Consider the following 21,767-nt stretch of genomic DNA (forward strand, 5'->3'; position numbering starts at 1 on the left):
GGTATATACTATGTCTTGTAAAAACGCCATAAATGTCATCATCTGCCTTTCAAGGTCGTATTATTGATCATCTTTAATGCTAAAACAACTCTTACTGCTTATTGTTAACCTAAATAAAACCCCACTCCTTATGTAATGCCCCTCCTAGAAAGGGGGGCCTTTAAGGTAATAAACTGAACTGAACTGAATGCCCAACTTGCGATCAGCTGAGCTACACATATTTTCTGATTATCTTGTTCTAGTTTGAACTTGATGCAATCTTTGCACCTAGACATTTCAATTGACAAGATCTTTGAACTGCTGCATGTTGAAGCTATAAGTAAATGGCAATGCCAAAATTATTTTGACGAGTTTAATGTGATTAGATATTTTTTTCTCTGGAATAGATTGCAATGGTAATAAAATAGAACTTCCGAAAGCTACTGCGGGACAGTTAATAAGCATTCCTAGGAATGGTATTGCTCACACAGCCTGAACTACGTTCAAAAGCTTTGACTAATTGTTTTTATAATGTGTGTCCCAATAGCTCATATGTGATCACCTGGTGAATTAATTGAGATGGTGCTATAACTAGCAACATGTGGTTTGTCTCAAGGTTTAAATACTTGCATAACTCTTACCATCAGCCATTGACTTGCATCATCTAGAAGCGAATGCATGTATAGCGCAGCTTTCTTTCTGCAGAACCAAACTTTTGTGGTAGAATAGATATGTAGTTGTACTTTGCATGCATTTGTGGTCTTCATACCACATTGGTGCTTTAGTGGCCTGCTAAAATTTAATTTCGTTTGATAATTTCTGTAGCCACATTCAGTGACCTTATCCAGAAGATGGGAGAGAAACGGCTGTCGGTTCCTGACACTGTCTTTTACGACATATACAGTGAAGAAGAGACAACTGAAAAGGTAACATACATGAAACTTTTTGTTTTCTTGAAATCGTCCGTGACCTGCATCAGGCAACTGGGCAAGAAGTGACTACTGCATTTTCAAATATAGGTGATAATACTATGCTGCCAGATTTGGTACTTCTAGCACTTATAACTGTATTAAAGTGGCATATTTCTAAATTTCACGAAGCGGCAAAACAAGGACGAGATGTTCTCCCGTGACTGTGTTTGGTAGTTTTATAGCAGTGGAAGCTGCTCAGAAGTTCTTTGAAAGGACAAAGGTCTTGGGGAGCTCTTCTTACGGGGCACTATGTGTAGATAATGCAGCTAGTGTACACTGAGCATCAATTTTGAAGTGGTGATAAAATTACAGCTTCTTGAATAATTGCCCTCCCAATAGACGATTCCCATTTCGCGGTTTTACATCGAGCAACAGTCTTCTGATGTGTACGCGACACAGGAGATGAAAAGTCAGGGTTGCAGCACTCTTACAACCGATAGGTGGCAAAACATACTGAGAAACTCTCCCATTGCTTTCGCAACAGTTGAGAAGGCCTTAAGGAAAGGAGCATGCATGTGCAGTCTATTGTGGCCATCGTCTGACAAAGAGGGGAGGGGGGTCCTTACAGGGTATTAGGGCAAAAAGTGCTGTAGAATACTGGTTATAACTTGATTATTTATAAAAAAAGTCAATGATAACTGGCAATCAATGACAAGTAAACCTAATTGAATTATCCAGAATGTTTGTTTTAGAAAAGTAATTGATTACTTGAAACTCGTGTATAAATCTGATCAGTGTACACTAAGCTAGGTAGGCATAATATGGCTGCTTGCTACACAAATGGTAACTTTGCCTTGCACAGAGTGACATTAGAGAGAATAGCAGGCACAGAGCAGCAACTTCCAGCATTTTGGTTACAATTTACATAGTGACCTATGTTAAATTTCACAGATATGCATTTGTCAGCTTTTTAGACCACATTGTGTGTGAGTGCTCGCTTTTATCCTATTATGTGGCAAAAGTTGGTATTGCATAGTTGTTTTTGTTGCAGTCATGATAACTATGTGTTTATTGATGTTGTGATGCAGCTAAGAATTTTTCTAGACAATTTAGCGCAAGTCTGGGGTGTGTGGAAATCGCACTGTTTGAAATCGAATATCACTGCAACTGTGGTGGCTGTGGTGGTTATCGGGACGCCTTGCAATGTGAGAGATGTTATACCCTTGTCACATGGCAAATTCAATGTCATTCACAACAAATTACATTAAGCACGGCACTGCTTCCACCATGCGCCGCTCACAAATTATCTTCTTCCAGGCCACACTGTTATGGACCGTACACTCTTGGCTGCCTGGCTTTTTCCCGCTGCACTTCGACGAGCCACCACCGCTTTGTCCGGTCCTGCTCGGATCCCCGCCGGGTCTGGATGCATCCGCTTCCAACGCCTGGCAACCCGGATTGGGCATGTTTACCGGTGACGCAAGCGGAGCAAAGCACAAATTGGAGCCAGCCGCCAACACCATCGGGCACGGCACTGCTTCCGCCATGCGCTGCTCACAAATGATCTTCTTCCAGGTTAGTTACTTGAACCATGCCGTGTGTTACAAAACGAACAATTACTGCCTTATTGCAGTGTCTTGCCCATTAGAGTTGTCTTGCGTTAAAAAACATATCTTGAATTGTTCATTATGCATATCTTCTTCCCTTGTTCACTTGTTGCTCTTGCTGGCGGGCAATGTTGAATCGAACCCCGGCCCGATGAGTAAGGCAGAGGGTGTTGCCTTCGAATCGGCTCTGGGGCCAATTGAGAAACTGCGCACTGAACTGAAGTCTGTTTTGCTTGGACTTCAGGGTAATAAGGCGGAACAAGCAACTACTAATGGAAAAGTCCAGAATCTTATAGCGAAAGTAACTGCTCTTGAAACCGGTGCAATCGATCCAGCTTCCCCTGAAGTAGTTCCTTCTCAAAATGCCTTGCATGATATCTCAAGTCAGCTACAACAAATAACTTCCAGATGCGACGATGCAGAAAACAGATTAAGACGTTCCAACGTGATATTTTTCGGTTTAGAGGACGACGAAAAAGAAAATTGGGCAGCGTCTGAAGAAAAGGTCATCAAATTCTGCGCAGAAAAACTCGAACTTGCCACTACAAGTGTGCAGTATGAACGTGTACACCGCCTGGGCAAATTTTCCATTGAAAAAAAAACAGCCCATTATAGCAAAATTACCTTCATTCAGGGACAAACAGAGCATCTTGTCTGCAGCTCGTAAGCTTAAGGGAACAACTTTTTCGATTGGGGAAGACTTTGCGCCATCAACACGTGTGGCCAGAAGAAAGTTGGTCGCTTTTGCCTGATCATTCGACAAGCCGTACAAGTTGGTCCTTGACAAGCTTTACTTGGATAAGAAGGTATATGTGTATGATGCCGTCAATGACACAGTTGCTCAATCTACCAGATAGCTAGATGTAAGCTTAAACTCGCACGCGCCGCATCTCGTGCCCCAAGTAGCCTTTTCACTCTCGGTCGCGTACACGAACATCCGAAGCTTGTTACACAAACGTGACACGTTTTGTTCTTTTCTTGATAATAGCGATTCAGATATAGTAGTACTAACGGAGACATGGTTGAATCCAGATATAAGAGATAACGAAGTACTATCTCACAACGACCTTTACAAAATTTATAGGAACGACCGTGTAAATAGGCGCGGTGGCGGCGTACTCTTTGCTATTAAGAAAACGCTTCATTCGCATTAGATTGATTCGAAATCTTCCGTTGAAATTGTATGGACAGTTTTGTCTATGTCATCTAGTGTGGTATTAATTGGGGCTTCTTACCGTGCACCAGATTCTGATCATTCCTTTTTGGGGACTTGCGTGATAGCATCTCTCATGCCATTCAGTCATGCCCATCTAACCATGTATATCTTCTTGGCGACTTTAATTTTTCTCTTATCGACTGGGAACACATGTCATCCTCATGTCAAGCGTCTCTTGAACTAATAAATCTAACGTTGGATTTCAACCTGTTCCAAGTTGTCAAAGAACCCACCCGTGCTTCCAATATCCTGGACTTGGTATTCACCAACGCTCCTGACACAATACTTTCAATTTCAAATGTGAGCGGTTTTAGTGACCATAACCTCCTCCAACTTAATTTAAGCATCCCGAAGCCCGTATCTGGCAAAACAACAAAACGAATTCGCGATTACAATAGAGGAAATTACGCTGCCATTAACACAGAACTAGAACAATTTTTTTTAAAGAGTTACTACCTACTTTCATTTGTCGATCCGTAAATGAAAACTGGGTACTCTACAGAGATAAATTAACAGCGCTAGTCGATCAGAATGTTCGCTTAGTGTCCATAACCAACGATAAATTAAGTCCCTGGTTCAGCAAGTCCCTTAGCAAACTGCGAAACAAGAAGAAACGGTTGTACAACAGGGCTAAACGCTTGCGCACTGATGGGGCATGGCAGGCATACAAACACTGTTTGAAAACCTACTGCTCAGCAATAACCTCAGCTAAAGATAAATATTACTTGCAAGACCTACCTTCCCTGCTTCAGTCTAATCCCAAAAAATTTTGGCAAACTATATCTCCGGTCAGAGATACTAACACTATTACTTTACATGGAACTGACAAAATACCTATTCCTATCGCCGATTGCCCCTCTGTTTTCAACAGGTTCTTCTCATCTGTTTTCACTCAGGAAGATTCTTCCAATGTGCCTACTTTTCCTGAACTTGACGCCGCCTATATGGAACCCATTACTGTCACTGTTGGAGGCATTGGATCACTCATTAACAACCTAAAATTATCCACATCAGCCGGTATTGACAACATTAATTCCAAGATACTAAAGAACACCCTCCCCATATCAAGCAAAATATTATGCCAAATTTTTGACCAATCACTAACATCTGGCATGCTACCGGACGACTGGTTAATAGGAAAGATAAAACCAATTCACAAAACTGGAGATGTTCACTCGCCTGACAACTATCGACCCATATCTTTAACTTGCATATGCTGCAAAATGCTTGAGCACATAATCAGTTCACACGTGTACAATCACCTCGAGACGAACAATTTTTTCTTTCCTAATCAGCATGGTTTTAGAAAGGGATTTTCGTGTGACACACAACTGTTTGAATTCACCACCGATTTACACTCAAACATGAACAGCAACCTTCAAACGGACTGTATCTTTCTTGATTTTTCTAAAGCCTTTGATCGTGTGCCCCATTGCCAACTAATCTCTATGCTATCTGCTCTACGACTTGATTCTTTAACATTAACCTGGATTCGAAACTTCATTTCTTTTCGACAGCAGTTCACTGTTGTTAACAATCTTGCGTCCCCCTTTTCTTCTATTAGTTCGGGCGTACCGCAAGGCAGCGTCCTTGGGCCCTTACTATTTTTAATCTACATTAATGACTTACCCTCCGAGATTACTTCTTGCATGCGTCTATTTGCCGATAATTGTATAATATACCGTTCTGTAAACTCCAGTAATGACCACTTAACCATTCAAGCAGATCTCAACCATATTTGTAACTGGTGCGACAAGTGGCTTATGAAACTGAACTTAACAAAATGCGAGGTAATGTCTTTCACCCGTGAACACGTAAACTCTGAATTCTCCTATTACTTGAACAATACCATGCTTCCCACACTTCTTCCTACAAATACCTAGGTGTTCTTCTCACAGAGAATCTTTCATGGGCCTCACATATCGAGTCTACCTGTGCCAAAGCATCACGTTCACTGGGCTACCTACGCCGCAACTTGAGAAATTCCACTACTAATATTCGATAACTAGCATTTCTTACCTTTATTCTGCCAATAATAGAATTCGCCTCAGTAATTTGGTCTCCTCATCACAACTACTTGATTATTACGGTAGAAAAGATTCAAAATAGAGGTACCCGCTTCATATCACGAAACTACGACATCTCGTCAAACATAACGCAAATTAAATCAGACCTTCAGCTGCCGTCATTGGATAGCCATCGCAATATTGCTCTTCTCTGTCTGTTCCAGAAATATATTTCCTCTAATAAACGAACGCGGCTTCAGCTTTAAACACCTCACTCTTTTTCACGCAGATTGCATAATCAGTTCAGCTTCATGCGCATATACGGGTCAACTGATGCATTCAATTCATCACCACTGCCTCGGGCCGTTCGTCTTTGGAATGACCTCCCTGATTGCATAGCCTCCATATCTAATCCCGATACATTTTGCCGTCGGCTACTCACTCTGTTCACCATGTGACCCTGTTTCTGTATTCTGAGTGCATTGCGTAACGGTGATTTATATTTCCCTTGTTTTTTATTTTTAAAATGTATCCCTCTGTCGCCATGCTCATATCAACAAGTGCTGTATTCCCTTAAATTTACCTCGCCCTGTGTAGCCTAAAATGTGATTTCATTTATATATATATATATAGTTTTTCGTTGTTCTTGCACTGATCCTGCCTGTAAACTGTTCGTTACCTGTCTGTACCATTCCGATTCCTCCCCCCCCTTACCCAATGCCATGTTGTGGGGCCTGTAAGGTTTTTTTTTGAATAAAGAATAAAGCGGATCTAATTTCATTTTACCTGCGTGCTGTCCCATGACAAAAACAAATGTCGTTTTGAAATGATGACCATGACCTCAGCCCTCCTGACCCGTGGCTTTGGGAAAAATAAACATATAGTAAAACTTGTATGTGACATGCGTGTATCCAGAAAAATAATTTTTCATGGGTGGAAAGCTGCACCTATAATAAAAAAAAGTGGCAGTTTTAAATAAAAACTTGCCACAGCTGCATGACACACTCGAATACCCTTGGCCGATGGTATGACCGGGCATGAGTACAGTTAACTGAAGCAGGGTGCAGAACTGACTCCCCCGCTGCAGAAATGAGACGGCAGCAATGATTTCGTCTAGTCACCACTTTGATGACCACATAATTAATATACACAATACAGGAAATAATGACAACAGGGCACAAATGAAACATGCCCTGCAATCAGCTGCTGTCATGGAGAGTAGCTTCTTTTTAACGCTATGGCATTAGAGAGCTCGATTTGCAGAAATTTTGGCGTTGGCATCATTGATTGTGAGTGAAAAATCATCTTATGCGCTACTGAAAAACTGAGAATGATGCAAATAAAATAAACAATAAAAATTCTTGAGACGCAGTTCGTTTGCATGGCAAGCGGATGTTCTACCACACGGCCACGCATCTGGTTGGAAATACATTGAACGAAGTTCCTCTGCTTGGAAATGCAGTGAAATTACCTTTCATACTTAACAAACACACACGTCCTGTATAAATTCTTTACAATGCAACATGAAATATTGCAGTAATAATGCGTGGTACAACCTGCCATTTCTAGCGGGCGTCATAACATGTCATTATCATAATGGCTTGGAGGTTTAAAACCGGTCACCCATTACCAAGGCACATGCGCTACTGTACCTATTCCCTTAAGGCCACGTAGTGGGTGCGTAAGAAGTTCGAAAAGGTTTCATGCACCAAGTGTTCGATGCACGTAGTGTACCTATTTCCTTAAGGCCACGTAGTGGGTGCGTAAGAAGTTCGAAAAGGTTTCATGCACCAAGTGTTCGATGCACGTAGTAGTAACAGGATTTCCTTATCGCCTTCAACTCCTAAAAACAAAGCTTTAGGGTCCCTTAATTTGTTTTTTTTAACTTTTGCACCTGCTATCATGTCATCAAACCAGTAATAAGTTGAGCTAGTAAGGAACAAGATCTTCATAAATTATAAAATGTATATATACTAAAGTTATAGCCATTTCCCTAAAAGTCCCTGGCATTGAAACTACTCAGTCAGAAATTGAATGCGATTGTGTTGCAGGAACTCGTTCCAAACAAAAGGTCGTTTTCATCAAATGGCATTAGTTTCCCCGTGTGACAGCAAAGAAAGGACATTACAAACGAAGGACATTAGATTTGCTGTGTGACAGGGTGTTAGAATGCTCACTAGTCATGGCTGGAATATGCTACATATCATTTTAACATATGGTGTAGTGCGCAAATTTGATGGGGACACTGAGGACAAGAAAACACTGCACTCGCTAGTCTCACAAACTGTGGCGTGTTTTCTTGTCCGTGTTCCTGTCGAGGTTGCGCTACTATACCATATGTTGAAATGATATCTCACCAACTAGCCCAGCTTTCAACCCTACTGGACTTCATACGCTAGGTAGTTGCTACAACCTGAATTATGTTTGTATCAAAGGAGCGTGTATGTTTCCTGGCATATTTGCTCGTTTTCGGCTTCTAATCAGTGATGTTGGCTTTGTGTTGATGTGTTTATTTGCTAGCATTGAAAAAAGAAAAAAGAAAAAAAATCAGCAACCAAGAACAAGGAGGCGCCAAAGCAGTGCGAGCTCCGAAGAAGAGCTTGTCGAACTGAGTCGGCTCGAAAAAGAGAGGAACGTTACGAGGCAGCTCAAGAAAAAAAAAAGACTAGAGGAAAGAGTAGAAATACTTGAGAAGAGAAATGACAAGCTGCAAGACATGCTGCAAAACGAACTCAGTCCGTTATATTTATTCCATGCTGCCTTTTAAAATTTTTTAAAAAATGATTTTTCATGCAGTCAGTGAGTGCTGTGGTTGCGTGTACCTTAACACATTTCCTTTGGCATCTTCATGTTATTTCGATGCTTTTTGTTACACAATGAGGAAGTGGTACCTGAAATAGCCATTTGAATTAATGTTGTACAGTGAACATCCGATTTCGCGGACACTCAAGGGATTGCGAAAGGTCCAGAAAATCAGGCAGTCTGGAAAAACGGATGCAAGTAAAAATACACTTTTTGAACAGGTATTTTTCACTGACGGAAAGGGTCACGGCAGGAGTACAGGATTCTCGTTGCAATTCAGCAAGTGCATCATTTAGGTGGCCCCGAAAAGAGCCGTTTGTAATAAAAAAAAGGGAAAAGAAAAAAATTTGATGTGACCGACGCTACTGCATTTGTAAAAATAAGCGCTAAAAGGACTCGCTTATTTTCGTTTGCACGAAGTTCCACTTGCCCCGATTATGTTTGCCTCAATATTAGCTGATGTCATGCTGTCACTGTACACCTATGACGATGTCATGCTCGCGTCAATACCGAACTTGTTGCCTGTGTAGGCTCTGCCTCTTTGATCTCTGTGTTGGAGTTGTCGAAACCTTTAGTAACATGAATGATTTCGTCACCGGTAAATTCCGCACACAGCTCAAGATTTTCGCTAGCGTCGGCAAAGCCCTCAAAGGTTATCCCGGCTGAAATCTAAACACCAGCACCGTGCGGGTCGTTGAAGCAACGACCGCAGTTTGAAGTTCTTTACACACTCTGACCTCTCTAGGTGAGACTGCGCTCTCGGCGTACATTTCAAAGCTGGCGTGGCAAAAACAGTTCCTGGGAGTCTGTTGCGTTACCACCTTCTATGAGTCGGGAAGCATGCCGACGGCAGACTACAGGTCAACAGCATAGCTTTCCCGCCGGAGCACAGCCTTATAGTAACATTAGTAACAGCACTATGCAGTTGTGGCCACAGGTTTGTCTAAGCCACGGCTGGCTACTAATTGGCGTTCGCTGGATTCCGGCCTTTGCGGTGTCGAGGGTACGGCAGCCACGTCACAGTGGGTTCGAGGGTACGAAAAGAAGCAAAATCGTGGCACTGATAGTGACTTCAAGTCCGCTGTTAGCAGTAAAAAATTAGCAGTAAAATCTGACGGTGAAAGCTATAAATGTCCGAAATTTCGGACTTTTTAATACATTGACTGTATGGGGAACTTGATGGTGCCACAGATCAGTCCGGGAAATCAGGCATGTCCAGGATTTCGGTAGTCCGAGAAATCGGACGTCAACTGTATGATCAGAGTTAAAAAAACCAAAACAATGCAGCCGTTTATAAAATCAGATTTGTGTGAGAGAGTAGCCACTTAGTATGGAAACAGCTGTGATAGCTGCTGAATGGTGTTTCCTTCTGCGACAGTGCAGTGGTTACAGCAGCACTAGCAGGAAACAGCAGCCAGCAAAGCATATGTTCTATATGAATGGACTCCGCTCCTCCTACACCCTTTTTCACCAAACTCTAGACGACTCCAGCAAGGTAACAGAAAAAAAAATGTGGCTTTAGGCACGATGCCATCAGACACCACCCATCAAAGTGCATTCTTTCTCATTATATTCATATGTACCTGGGGGGAGGGGGGTCAGGCGGCTTAGCACAGGAGGAACATATAACGTCACGACCCACCCTGCTGGAACTATTAGCTTTCTTCAAAAAATTTCTGTAACAAAAATGCCTCTTTAGCAGGAATCGACCATTAGAGAGGACTGCCTTTGAAAACTATAAGGAACAGTTTGAATTGTCTGACACTTAGAGAAGTTGTTAGTGTACAACTGTCTCAAGAGCAGGGCTGGGCAGTATCCCAATAGTATTTCAGAGATACTTTTGAGTGTCTGTATTCCTGTATCGAGATACTTCTTAAAAATGTATTTGTATCTCAGTAGTGAAATACTTTTACGATGTATCGCCCGTATCGCAATACTATCCAGGGCATGGGTGTGTGGTTACTTTCTTTTTCGGAAAGGAGCGGAGACGTGTTTACAATGGCAAAAAAAAACATATGCTCTGACCTTAGAATTGTGTGGCGAGATATGCACCCACCATTTATACATTTATTCTCAGGGGGTAACTGACTCCTACCTTCTTGATAGAGAGCTAGTTGCTTTTCTACCCGCATTTCATTGTGCATGCAGAACTGGAATGTGTTTGAATAATCACCTGCTTGGGAGCTTCCCAATAATGTTATACTGCCATTTTGAATTCCAGCAGTGAGGAGCATTGAACATGGCACATTGGGCCCCAACCAACAGCGTCGTGTTTACAATGTGTTCCCTCATGCCAATTTAACGAGCAGTGCTTGTTTTTTCTCGTTCTTTTCCTGTTTTTTGCGGCATCTATTTGAAAAAGCGGAGCTTATCGAGGAAGCCACAAACCACGCAAAAAATTTGGTGTGTGGTGCCGTGTGCCATCAACGATACTTCTTTCTCCAAAACATTTCTGGAAGACAGCAAGTGCGGCCACACGCTTGCCAGTCCTAGTCAAATGTGACCAGCGCAGTTTGAAGTTTCCCGTCCACAGAAAAAAACACACATCAGGTACCGGCATTGACTTGGTGCAACTGACAAAACAGAATATATCGGTGGTTGTCTCACTTGTCGCTAGAACCAATAGCATCTGCACAATGCAGACTAGCAGGGCTACTGACCTACAGCAAGTGCACAGAGATCTCTTAGCATCCGGCTACTCGAACTCTGGTTAAACGCCAGCTCTTTCAGCCGCAAAGATCTGACTGTGTGTTCCCAAGAAAACGTGCCGCTATACTGTATGTGTCTGATGCGTGCGAGTCAGGCACGAGTTCAAATGCCGTTATGATGTCCAAGTAGTTCCGTTCCTACAAATTGCATTATCGGCGGGTAAAGACGGAAAGAAAAGAAAGGTATCTTGATGCTTATTGGATACCTTATAGACTGTGATTGTGTATATATCAGTGAGACTGGAAATTTCGAACATCAGGTCAGACAGCATGTCAATGATGTCAACGAGGCAAAGGTGTCTTCCAATGCCTTGGCAAAACACCCTGAAAACTTGAGCAATAAAATAGATTAGCATAACGGCATAAGCTTAGAAAAAAAAACTCTTCAGAACACCACTTGCAATCAATGCTGATTTAAACAATGGATACACATCCCGGCTGCGGCGGCTGCATTTCCGATTGAGGCGGAAATGTTGTAGGCCCGTGTGCTCAGATTTGGGTGCACGTTGAAGAACCCCAGGTGGTCGAAATTTCCGGAGCCTTCCACTACGGCGTCTCTCATAATCATATGGTGGTGTTGGGACGTTAAACCCCACATATCAATGAAACAATGGATACACATAACACGTGGAACCATTGATAATACATGGGACCTTCTTTCTTATCTACACTCGCAGTTTTGAGTCACTTTTGAAGTCCTCATAAGCATGTTTTCACTCCGTCTAGTTGTCACTCTGAACAAGACTCCCATAATGAGAGCTGAAATGTCTTATTTGTATTCCTTTTCGTGGTTGGTGTCATAAATTTATCATGTTCTCACCCTAACAGGCTTTAGTCAATATCTCAACTTCACCCATCTTTTTGAGTGGAATGTATACTACACCATGCATGGGATTAGTTTCCTTTTGTTTATAACACGTTTTCTAGAGAGTAAATTGGTAAGGCAATTTGTTGGAACACATAAGAGTATAAAAGAGTTTTATAGCACCCGAGGATTTTAGCAAAAAGCATTCCGGTAAAATCGGGAAAAATATCAGCCTGACGCGCTGGTGTAGCTTTGAGCAAATACAACATAATTATGTTTGCAATAATCAGGTTCTAATATATAGAAGTTCTGAAAAAGTAATGCTTCGTTCAGGACGCAATTAAGAAAGGTGCGCTCTTTATTTTTCACATTTGCTCTCTTACAGAAACATAGGCCAGCCGTTCCTGTTGCGGCCACCAATGCAGCACAAGCACATCTACTAATCATGGCGCCTATGAACTTGAGGCCACCCACAGGAGCATTCAAGAGAAGGTATGAGCATATGACAACGCATTAAGATGCTTCATCAAGTGCGATAAGTGGCCGTCAGCACCAATGAAAGTGACAAATATTATCTTGTGATGCCATCATCGTGGCATCAGAAATAAGTTTCCCAAATTGGTCGTGTCATCATGACGTCACACGATGTCATTGCTTGTTCTAAGGTTGCCTATCCCGGAGGCATTCGCGAAACAACTGGGAGTGCAGAAAGCTGTTGGGAGTAGTGGCGGGTCAATACAATCTACATAAAAGAAAAAGAAGATTTTCGTTATCTGTTGTTTTAAAGCAGCCGTGAAGGGGAATGAAGCTGTGCCCAGTTGTTATTTTCCTGCTTCAGTAATGATTAGACCCGCCGATTTCAAAACATTTCGATGCAATATTCAGTCAACCGTGTGCATCATCACACATTGCTGTACAACTTATGAAAGTGGAAATATATTTATGGTGGCACAATCGAACCAGTATGGTACTACAAACCTCACTCATCTATGGCTTGGCAAACATGGCTGCGCTGCCACGTTTTGTTAACGGAGACTTCTCATAGGTCGACTTGAAGTGGTGTCAGCAGTACAGATGAGGCAAATGTGCGAGCTGTAGAATGAAAATTGTCGACCTTTATTGTTGGATTACCGGTCCAGAAACCTTTTGTGTCAAGGAAGCGCTTATTTTGAAATAAAACCATGTTTGAGTGGTCTGCATCAGGTAGCGCACTTTAATTTACCCGCCTCAAGAAGCGGAAAGTCTCACGTCACTGTTGCCGTGCACAACGTTGCCCGGCTTTTTACTGTACGGTCGCAGACACTACTAGCGAAAATAAAGCACCAGGAGCCGCATCAGCAACAGCGGCCATCGATCAATTTCCTACAATAGGCTCCAAAATAGCAGACATGTTTTGGCTCAATTGGGCCCCGCTAGATGGCACGGCCTGTCCAGTTTAATCAGGAAAAAGTTGAATTTTCTAACCATTTGTGCCATTCTCCATTGTAACGCCCGGCGGTTCTTTTTTCATGAGAAACAACTCAACAAGCAGCAGTTTTTTACGTCCTTTGATACTTGGAAGGTTCTTTATTTAGTGAGCTAGTTTGATTACCAGTGATTAATTGTAGGCAATTTGTCTGACGTCATAAGGATCATTTCGCGAACGTCCTACTGCGGCGCATTTGTTCCCGTGCATTTACCTTAATTTCTTGGTAAGTAGGGCACTGCTGTTGATAATACTGTTGTTTTAGATTACATACATCGAGCTTTCACTGTCCCGTGAATTGTTATTTGTTAATTAAGCGTGTTTGAGTTAATGAGATTTGACACTATTGCACCAAAAACAAAGCGACAAAAGCATATTGGAGTGAGTTTAGAAAAGTTAGATACAATTATAAAACTGACAAAAAACAAGTTCGATTCAACTTGCAAAAAGAAAGCTGTATGCTTCAAAAGTGTAATCTAGATTTTTTTTGCATTTTCAGGCAAGGCCGTTGCAGTTCATGCAGCCATCGCTGCACGCATCGCCACCGTCGCCACCACCACCGTCGCCACCACTACTATGGCCGTGCTCGCTATTGTCTCCACAAGGGTGGTCAACAACGCTGCCTTTGCCACCGCCGCAGCACTTACTGCTACCAGAGCCTCCGTCGCCTTCTTCAGAGCAGCCACGGATGCAGCCATGCCCATTGATGCCACCGGTACCACACCTTGGAACTACTTCAAGCGGTTCTCAGGAACCTACCAGCCAGGTGTGTACTTTATAATTGAAATGGCTGTTTCTTTGTTTTTTTCGATCCGATTTAGGGGTTATATTGTCAGGCTAGCCTCCTGCACCTTTTCAGTTTGTTTATTCAATCAATATACATCTAGTCATTGTTAGTGGTATGCAGACAAGTATTTTAAAGTTGAGCAAATGCAGTGTGACCATCTGTCAATGTCGAATCGCGCTGGTTGAGCAGGATAAAAATTTTCTCGCCGGGTCCCCGCTGGTCAATTCGGAGCAATTTCCCGCTTTCTACTGGCAGATTCGGAGCAAATCACTCCGCAATGGGGCTTCCAGGTTGTTTCTCTGGCAGAGGTAGATTTTTCTGGAACTCCGGCAATGCAGGGCTGTCATTTTTGGTACGATTGGGGAATAAGGTTGTCTTCAACGTTTTTTTTTTAGGTGGTGTCTTATCACCGTATGGATTTCTTTACATTCTAAAAATGGCATCGTTTGACTTTGCTGGATGAACTGGCGGTTAAGTTTTGACAGTTGTAGCTGCAGCGACCACAAACCGTGTGTGGAAGTGATTTAAAAAAAAAAGTTGCCTGACCGGCTGTGCAGATGCCCTAAGATCATCGGCTATGACCAAAAAGTTCAGGAGCCGGTTTAAGTGTCGTATGCATAAACAGCTTCTGGACACCTCATTCACAGCATTCATGTGTTCCAGTGGCAGATTCGGCTTGGTGTAAGACGTTTTTAGATACTGTCAGTTGGGTAAGCACGTACTGTCGCAGCCGCGAGGACTGCCCCCTCTTGTATCCCGCGGAGCGGCGGCGCTGCTGTCGCTTTGAGATTGGTGAAGGAGCGTCGTCTGCTACCTCTGCATGTGAAACAGCAGGAAATTAGTTTCTAAATTGCGACAAGAAAGGAGAGGTTGCGGCGGAAGGGCGACCTTGAAAACCAAAACGCACGGGAAGGAGGCAGGTTGGGTAGCTTGCTTGATAGGTCCGCTAAACTCGCACGTAGAAAAACTTGGAAAGAGTGCCTGCGCGCGCAGAAGTCAAAGCATGGCCACCTGGATCAGTGCGCGGGGGTGTTCGAACAATCGGTGGCCACGGTCAAAAAATCTTTTTGTTGCGCCGGCGAGTTTGCGTGGCCTCACGAACTTCGATATTTCGCGATTCGTCCCGCGCAAATTAACAGCCGTTTTCGCGCTTCCGCACGTTCACGGAAGGCACGCCGAGTCGAGTGCAAAGCGAGCGAGAACAAGTCCTTAACACGAAACGAATCACAAATTATCAGAGTCGGTGGGGTAGCGTACGCCCGTACACTAGGCGTAGACTATCGGATACAGTCGGTGGCCGACGATGTTGGCAAATGTTGGCGGTGGTCTGGTCACTCCAGGCCGGCGATGCTAACGACAGTACCAGTGATTAAAAACAGGGTAGATGGCCGACCGGTCTTCGAAAGATCCGTGGCAGTGTGAAAACGCGGGCCTCGTCCGGCGATGCGGGCCGCTCAGAGTAGCGGGGGGACAAACGACGGAGGGGTGCATAACAAAAAGCAGTCGGCACTTTCCTTTCTTTATGGGTTGGGGAGCAGCAACTAGAGGGTCGCAAAGGCAGGGTCAGCGTTTAACAATAAGAATGTATGGGCACCTCGTCGATGCCTGATCGGTGGTCGAAATTGGTTTCCCGGGAAGTCGGGAGACCGCTGACTGTTCGCTGTAACCGATCAGCGGCGCTCGGAGACGTTCGTTGTAAGTGCGATTTTGTGCCATTGGACCAATGTATATTTTCATGGTCACGCGGATATTGTTCGTTTCAAGCGAAAGTTTGTTTTAAGTGGGGCCGTTATATGTGGGCTCGTTTGTACTACTTAGTGATAAATAAGGTTCGGGTCTGTACCTAAGAAATGTACGATTATTTATGTATGTTTTCACCATTACCTGCAAGACTTTTCGTGGAATAGCAGCTGTTCAGTCCTTGAGAACTGCAGGGTAATTTGGGGGTTTGAAGAAGTACTGCTGATCACAAGTGTTTTCCTCATAGGCATAGCCACTTAGACAGCCCGGCGCACTGAAGGTCGGCATGTTTACTGTGTTAAACTGCTAATTCACTCAAGCTTGCTTGATTGTTGTGTACCATGTTAAGTACTATTTGCGTGACAGAAATCTAACCTTCAAGCTCCCGCCTCTGTAATCCAAGCAAGCAAACTAAAAGAAAAAAACAAATTCAACGCTGCCGCGGGAAGCCATCGGTAGCTCGTTCTCAAGGCTACGTTAGCACCGCGTCCCTCTGAGCGTGCACGAGTCGGTGCCGCCTCCATAGCGGGCTTTCCCAACTGACAGTATCTAAAAACGGTGTAAGCCGTGTGCTCGCTTCAAGACTTGGGCGGCTGTTCCGGATCTCTCAGTCGAATTCAACATAATAATAGTTGTACACGTAGCTTTACTCACCATAAAACCTAAATGTAAGTTTACGAACATTTTTAAGCTGATTGCATATGCTTTTTGCATGAATAAACATTCTTGACAAGCTAGTTTTAGGAGATGAAATTCTTCAAGTGTGTGGAGTAAGTTCTATAATTTTATCACTGTAAAGTAGGATGTAATTCTGCCATAGTTAATGTATGTTTAGGTGTAAGAAAGTTGTAATTATGAGCAAACTTTGCACAATTATTATTTTTGAACATTTATAAAAACTCATTTCATACAAAAGCTAGTTTGAATACCGTTATGATTAAGTGATAACAAGTCAGATGCAAGTAGTATGAAGTTAGCCTAGACAAGGCGAGCAGCATTAGAGTAAAAAGAACTGTTGGTAATTATATGTGTGCCCCGATTCTGAATGTTCTCTATTGACAAAAAATTATTGTTATGCATATTTGCCCATGTAATAATGCCATAGGTGATTTGACTGTTTATGAAAGCAGGGCAACAACAAGACATCACAGGAGATAAATAAAGAAGATTTAATGAGGGCTCGTACACCGAAGGCAGTTTTTAGTTTTTTGTTTAGCATAAGCAATATGATGGGTAAACTTCACGTTAGGCTCAAGTTTTTGGCCTAGAAAACACCAAACTGCAGGAATTAAATTATGGTGGTCAATTAAAAGAGAGCTTTGTTTTAGAAACTGCATAAACCATGAACTTAGTTTTAAGTGCGATTAAAATTAGATTGTTTTAATAACACAATGTAGAACATTGATCAGTTTGTTGTGCAGCTCAGTGATTGGGCTTTTAACAATTTATAGAGCATAAGCTGGAAAAACAATAGGGATAAAAGTTTCAGCAGCTGTTATTGGGCTGAGCAAAGCACAAATGAGGGCTGAAGTAATGTTGTGTCTGAAAATTAAAAAAAAAACGTTTTGAAAATGGTGCTTAACTTTTATACCTGGAAGCCATGCTGACATATGTGTGCCTAATATTTTTTATAGCTGATCGACTTTTCCTTTGTTCTGCCTTTTAGGGTTTGGGTGCCAGTAATGAAGTGCCGCAGTTTTCCCAGGTGGACAATCAAGTAAGTAGCTTTACAGTAGCTTGGATAGTTAGGCTAGTTGGTATTCGTTCATCTTTTAACTGAATAAGGGCACGTACAGACGCTTGAACACCGCTTATGTTGTGTGCATTTTCTTCTTGTAGTGTCCGTCTCTGTGTGCATGCCCTTATTCAGTTAAACGATGAAGTAGCTCTACTTTTTGTAAATTTATGTTTATTCAGTGCAATACTTTCACTACTGGGTTGAATACATAGTTATGCAACTTGCATTGCACTTTCACTTCTGTGTATGTTTATGCTTAGTTTACTCATCTACTACGGATAATTTTGTTAATTATGAACTGGTGAATTTAGAGATTCAGGAGGTTATTTCACGAATGACCAGTGCAGTCTTCTGCATTATCCTTTTTTGGAATGTCATGGCATTCAGTACAAGCTTCATAAATATTTTTGTGACAAGTCTTAATGTCAGGAAAAAGGGGAATGAATTGAGGCTCTGTCTTTTTGATTCCTGAGTGCCTCATTATTGGGCTTGACAAAAGAAATTTTCATCTGCAATGTGCCAGGGCACTTTTTGTCAGTGCCAGCTCTAAGTGCCTTTTATGGTGTCTGGTGGTCTCTTAAACTTTAGTAGAATATTATGGACTCAACATTACTAACAACTGTAACACAACTGTAAGATATGTTACATAGTTGTTAATTTAACTTCCACACATATCTAGAGCACTCGAAATTGTAAATATGCTTCTTTTTAAAATGTCTTACAGCTTCTCACAAACTGTTCAGGTGAGACTTGAAGACAGCATTGATGTATGTGATTTGCTTTTCATTGATCGTTGAAAGGAATGCTTTTTTGTTTCGCTGGAGCCACATTAGTGTAAAAATTTTAAATAGGGATTGTGTTGATGTTTTTCTAACTTACTATGCCACCCCACTTTTTGCCCAGTCTTTTAGTATCTAAAAATTAATGATTCTCCTTGTGAAGGCTGGTGTAGTATTGCCATTAATGAGTACTATATGCACCTGTAGACTTACATACATTCTGTGAACTGTACTTGCTTTAGAAAACGAAGAATATTTGGATAACGTTTAGTATGCCAGTGTTATACAAGATGGCATGCAGTTGCAGAAGTGAAATGTAAGATTCATCCGAACTATTTGAATACATACGAGCAAAACTACACTCGCACGACCAAAGAGCGCAACTAACATTTTCAAAAACGAGATCTCTCTTGAGTCTTTTATTATGATTCCACATTTTTTGCGCAGATTCACCTAGGAAACGGCATATTCCTGGAGCAGGAAAAATGGGCATGGCTGCTTTCGAGTCCGAGAGACAGCTTGTTCTGTAAGGAGGTGACCAAGCTTCTGTGGGGTGTGAGTGCCCTCCACAACAGGAGCATCACAGGAGCCCCTTGTCGGCGCTACGTGCGCTCGGAAAACCAGGCACCACCCAGGAGGGCACTCACGCCTAAGAAATTGGAGGCAGTCGGAAGTAAGTGTTTCATGCTTAGTATATTTGGCTGAATTTAGGGACAATAAAATTTATCAACTAAATGAACCAGTAAGCCCCTAATTGCTACATATTGCTGCTCATTTTTACAGATGCCTTCAGCAAGTACATTGCTGGGAGACCAAGTGAAGTGACAGCAATTGAGAGGCTAAGAAAAATGAACAGATTCATTGCTGAAATGTTGAACGACCTAAATAAATGAGTCGTCAAAACATTACTCTAGCCTGATCGTGTTTATTTGATATCATTGCAGCATACCTACATTACATTGTTTATTTTACTGTGTGCTTCATGAACTGGCATGCCTTTCTTAATACTTTCATTTACTGCATGTTAATTTTGACCCAAATAGCTAATCCAACCTATATCACCTGCATAACCTGTAATACCCATACATTCGTTACACTTATACCACCTGTATGACCCACACCACCCGTATGACCCGTACCACCCGTATGATCCATAACACCTGTATGCCCCGTATCCAATAACATCGTATGTGCAGGTCCTGTACATGTAGGAATTTTCAGTAGGCTAGGCAGCAATATGTCCTGATGTTTCGTCACAATACCGATGACCGAAGAATGGGGCCCCCACGCTGTCAAACATGCTAAATGATGTGACAGAAGCCGTGATAAATGCCGAATGTCCGCTCTCAGCGTCTCGACAATGATATGCGCTGTGACCGGCTGTTCTTGTACGATAACAATTGGTGCCACTGTCGACGAGCCTCTTGGAAGGCCAAGACATGTCCGAAGTGCTTGGGCTTGTACGCTCTGCAGTGCATGGATAGTAGTCTTGTACGTGTCGGACAGGGCGGATAGGCTGCACCGTAGAAGTCAGAGAAGGAGGGCTGTATAAAGCTGCAGCATGGATTGCACCGATAGGCCCCATAATTTTCTGGCAACGACCTCGAATACATTCTCAATGCCATGAGCTTTTTTTTAGGTATGCGACACGTGGACTCCACGTTAGGTCATGATCTACGATGACACCTAAAAATTTGTGACTGCTCTTATAAGCGATTGATCTGCCATCGATGTGCAAGGGTAGGAAGACATCAGCTTACGTTCAAATGCCACCGATGCGCATTTTTCCGTGGTGATAGTCATACCTTGCTGGCGAAGGTATGCCGATGCCATTGTTGCCGCCTTCTGTATCCTTGCGCGCACTTGAGGCCGTGTCACGTCGGATGCCCAAATGAATATGTCATCAGCGTAGAGAGATAAGCCGTATAAGCCGTTTGTGGCAGCATTTCGGTGAGCACCACCAGAACCAGGTCGATGAGAGTCGGACTCACAATGCCGCCTTGTGACCTCCCAAGACTTGATTGATTGATTTGTGGGGTTTAACGTCCCAAAACCACCATATGATTATGAGAGACGCCGTAGTGGAGGGCTCCGGAAATTTTGACCACCTGGGGTTCTTTAACGTGCACCCAATTCTGAGCACACGGGCCTCGACATTTCCGCCTCCATCGGAAATGCAGCCGCCGCAGCCGGGATTTGAACCCGCGACCTGCGGGTCAGCAGCCGAGTACCTTAGCCACTAGACCACCGCGGCGGGGCGACCTCCCAAGACTTGTGAATGCTTATTCGTAGACCCATCTTCAGTTAGAATGAACATGAATCTGTTTGTGTGGTATTTTCTTACCATTTAAAGACACACCCTCCAAGTTCATCTGCTTCGAGAGCATTGAGAACAGCCTCATCGGTCACGTTGTCATAGGCACCTTTCACGTTTAAGAACAGAGCTACCGACAGCCGCTTCTTCACTTTCTGTTGCTGAACAGAGGTCACTAAGTCAATGACGCTGTCGATTGAAGTCAATGACACTGTTGACCTCGTCGAAAGCCAGCCATAGCATCAGGATAGATGTTATAATGTTCCAGGTACCATTCCATGCGTGTAAGCAGCATCCTCTCCATGACCTTGCAGACGCAGCTTGCTAGTGTTATAGGCCGGTATGATGCCAGTTCCCATGAAGACTTTCCGGGATTCAACAAAGGCACCAGGCGACTGCAGTTCCAGTCATCAGGCACCATTACATTGTGCCAAGACTCATTGAAAATGTCCAGAAGACAGCGTTGTGACTTTGGGCCTAGGTGACGTAGGGCAGCATATGTCACTGCATCCAGACCTGGGGACGATGAGTGCCTGCATGTGTTCAATGCTGCATGAAGCTCTTCCATAGTTAATGCAACCTCCGTTTCCTGATTTCTTGCGACGGAGACTTCCTGCGGCAATAGATTGATCGGTATAAAGATGTAGCTGGCAATCTTTGCACAAAATTCACCAGAAACATCAAGCTGTGAGTGACGTTGATGTAGCGCCAGAGCAGCGAAGGGATGACGCTGTTGCGGATGCGAGTGAATACCTGGAAGAATCCTCCATACGGGAGACAAAGGTTTCCGAGGGTCTAGCGAGTCACAAAAACTCTTCCAATGCTGTTTGTTCAGTTTGTGAATTCGACGCTGAATTTTCTTCTGAACGCGTCTGGATTCTCTGAAATCATGGATAGATTTCGTGCGTCT

General features: G+C 43.0%; 1 protein-coding gene across 1 annotated transcript; it reads left to right on the top strand.

Moving 5' to 3' along the window:
• The first annotated feature begins 576 nt into the window (after positions 1-576).
• LOC142764761 (BEN domain-containing protein 5-like) lies at positions 577-19,487 on the top strand. Its single transcript, XM_075865284.1, has 6 exons — positions 577-2,465; positions 12,420-12,526; positions 13,999-14,265; positions 17,693-17,743; positions 18,991-19,216; positions 19,327-19,487. Exons 3-6 carry the CDS (start codon positions 14,017-14,019, stop codon positions 19,434-19,436), a joined length of 636 nt encoding a protein of 211 aa, XP_075721399.1. The 5' UTR covers positions 577-2,465; positions 12,420-12,526; positions 13,999-14,016; the 3' UTR covers positions 19,437-19,487.
• Positions 19,488-21,767: the final 2,280 nt, after the last annotated feature.

The sequence above is a fragment of the Rhipicephalus microplus genome, chromosome 6 (genome assembly GCF_043290135.1).
Source record: "Rhipicephalus microplus isolate Deutch F79 chromosome 6, USDA_Rmic, whole genome shotgun sequence".
In the NCBI taxonomy this organism is placed as follows: domain Eukaryota; kingdom Metazoa; phylum Arthropoda; class Arachnida; order Ixodida; family Ixodidae; genus Rhipicephalus; species Rhipicephalus microplus.

What these genes read in the sequence shown, in the direction of transcription:
- LOC142764761 (XM_075865284.1), top strand. Translation starts at nt 14,017, where the DNA reads ATGCAGCCATCGCTGCACGCATCGCCACCGTCGCCACCACCACCGTCG. An exon ending in TTTCCCAGGTGGACAATCAA is followed by an intron (nt 17,744 to 18,990) that starts GTAAGTAGCTTT and finishes TTTTTTGCGCAG; the next exon opens with ATTCACCTAGGAAACGGCAT. An exon ending in GAAATTGGAGGCAGTCGGAA is followed by an intron (nt 19,217 to 19,326) that starts GTAAGTGTTTCA and finishes TCATTTTTACAG; the next exon opens with ATGCCTTCAGCAAGTACATT.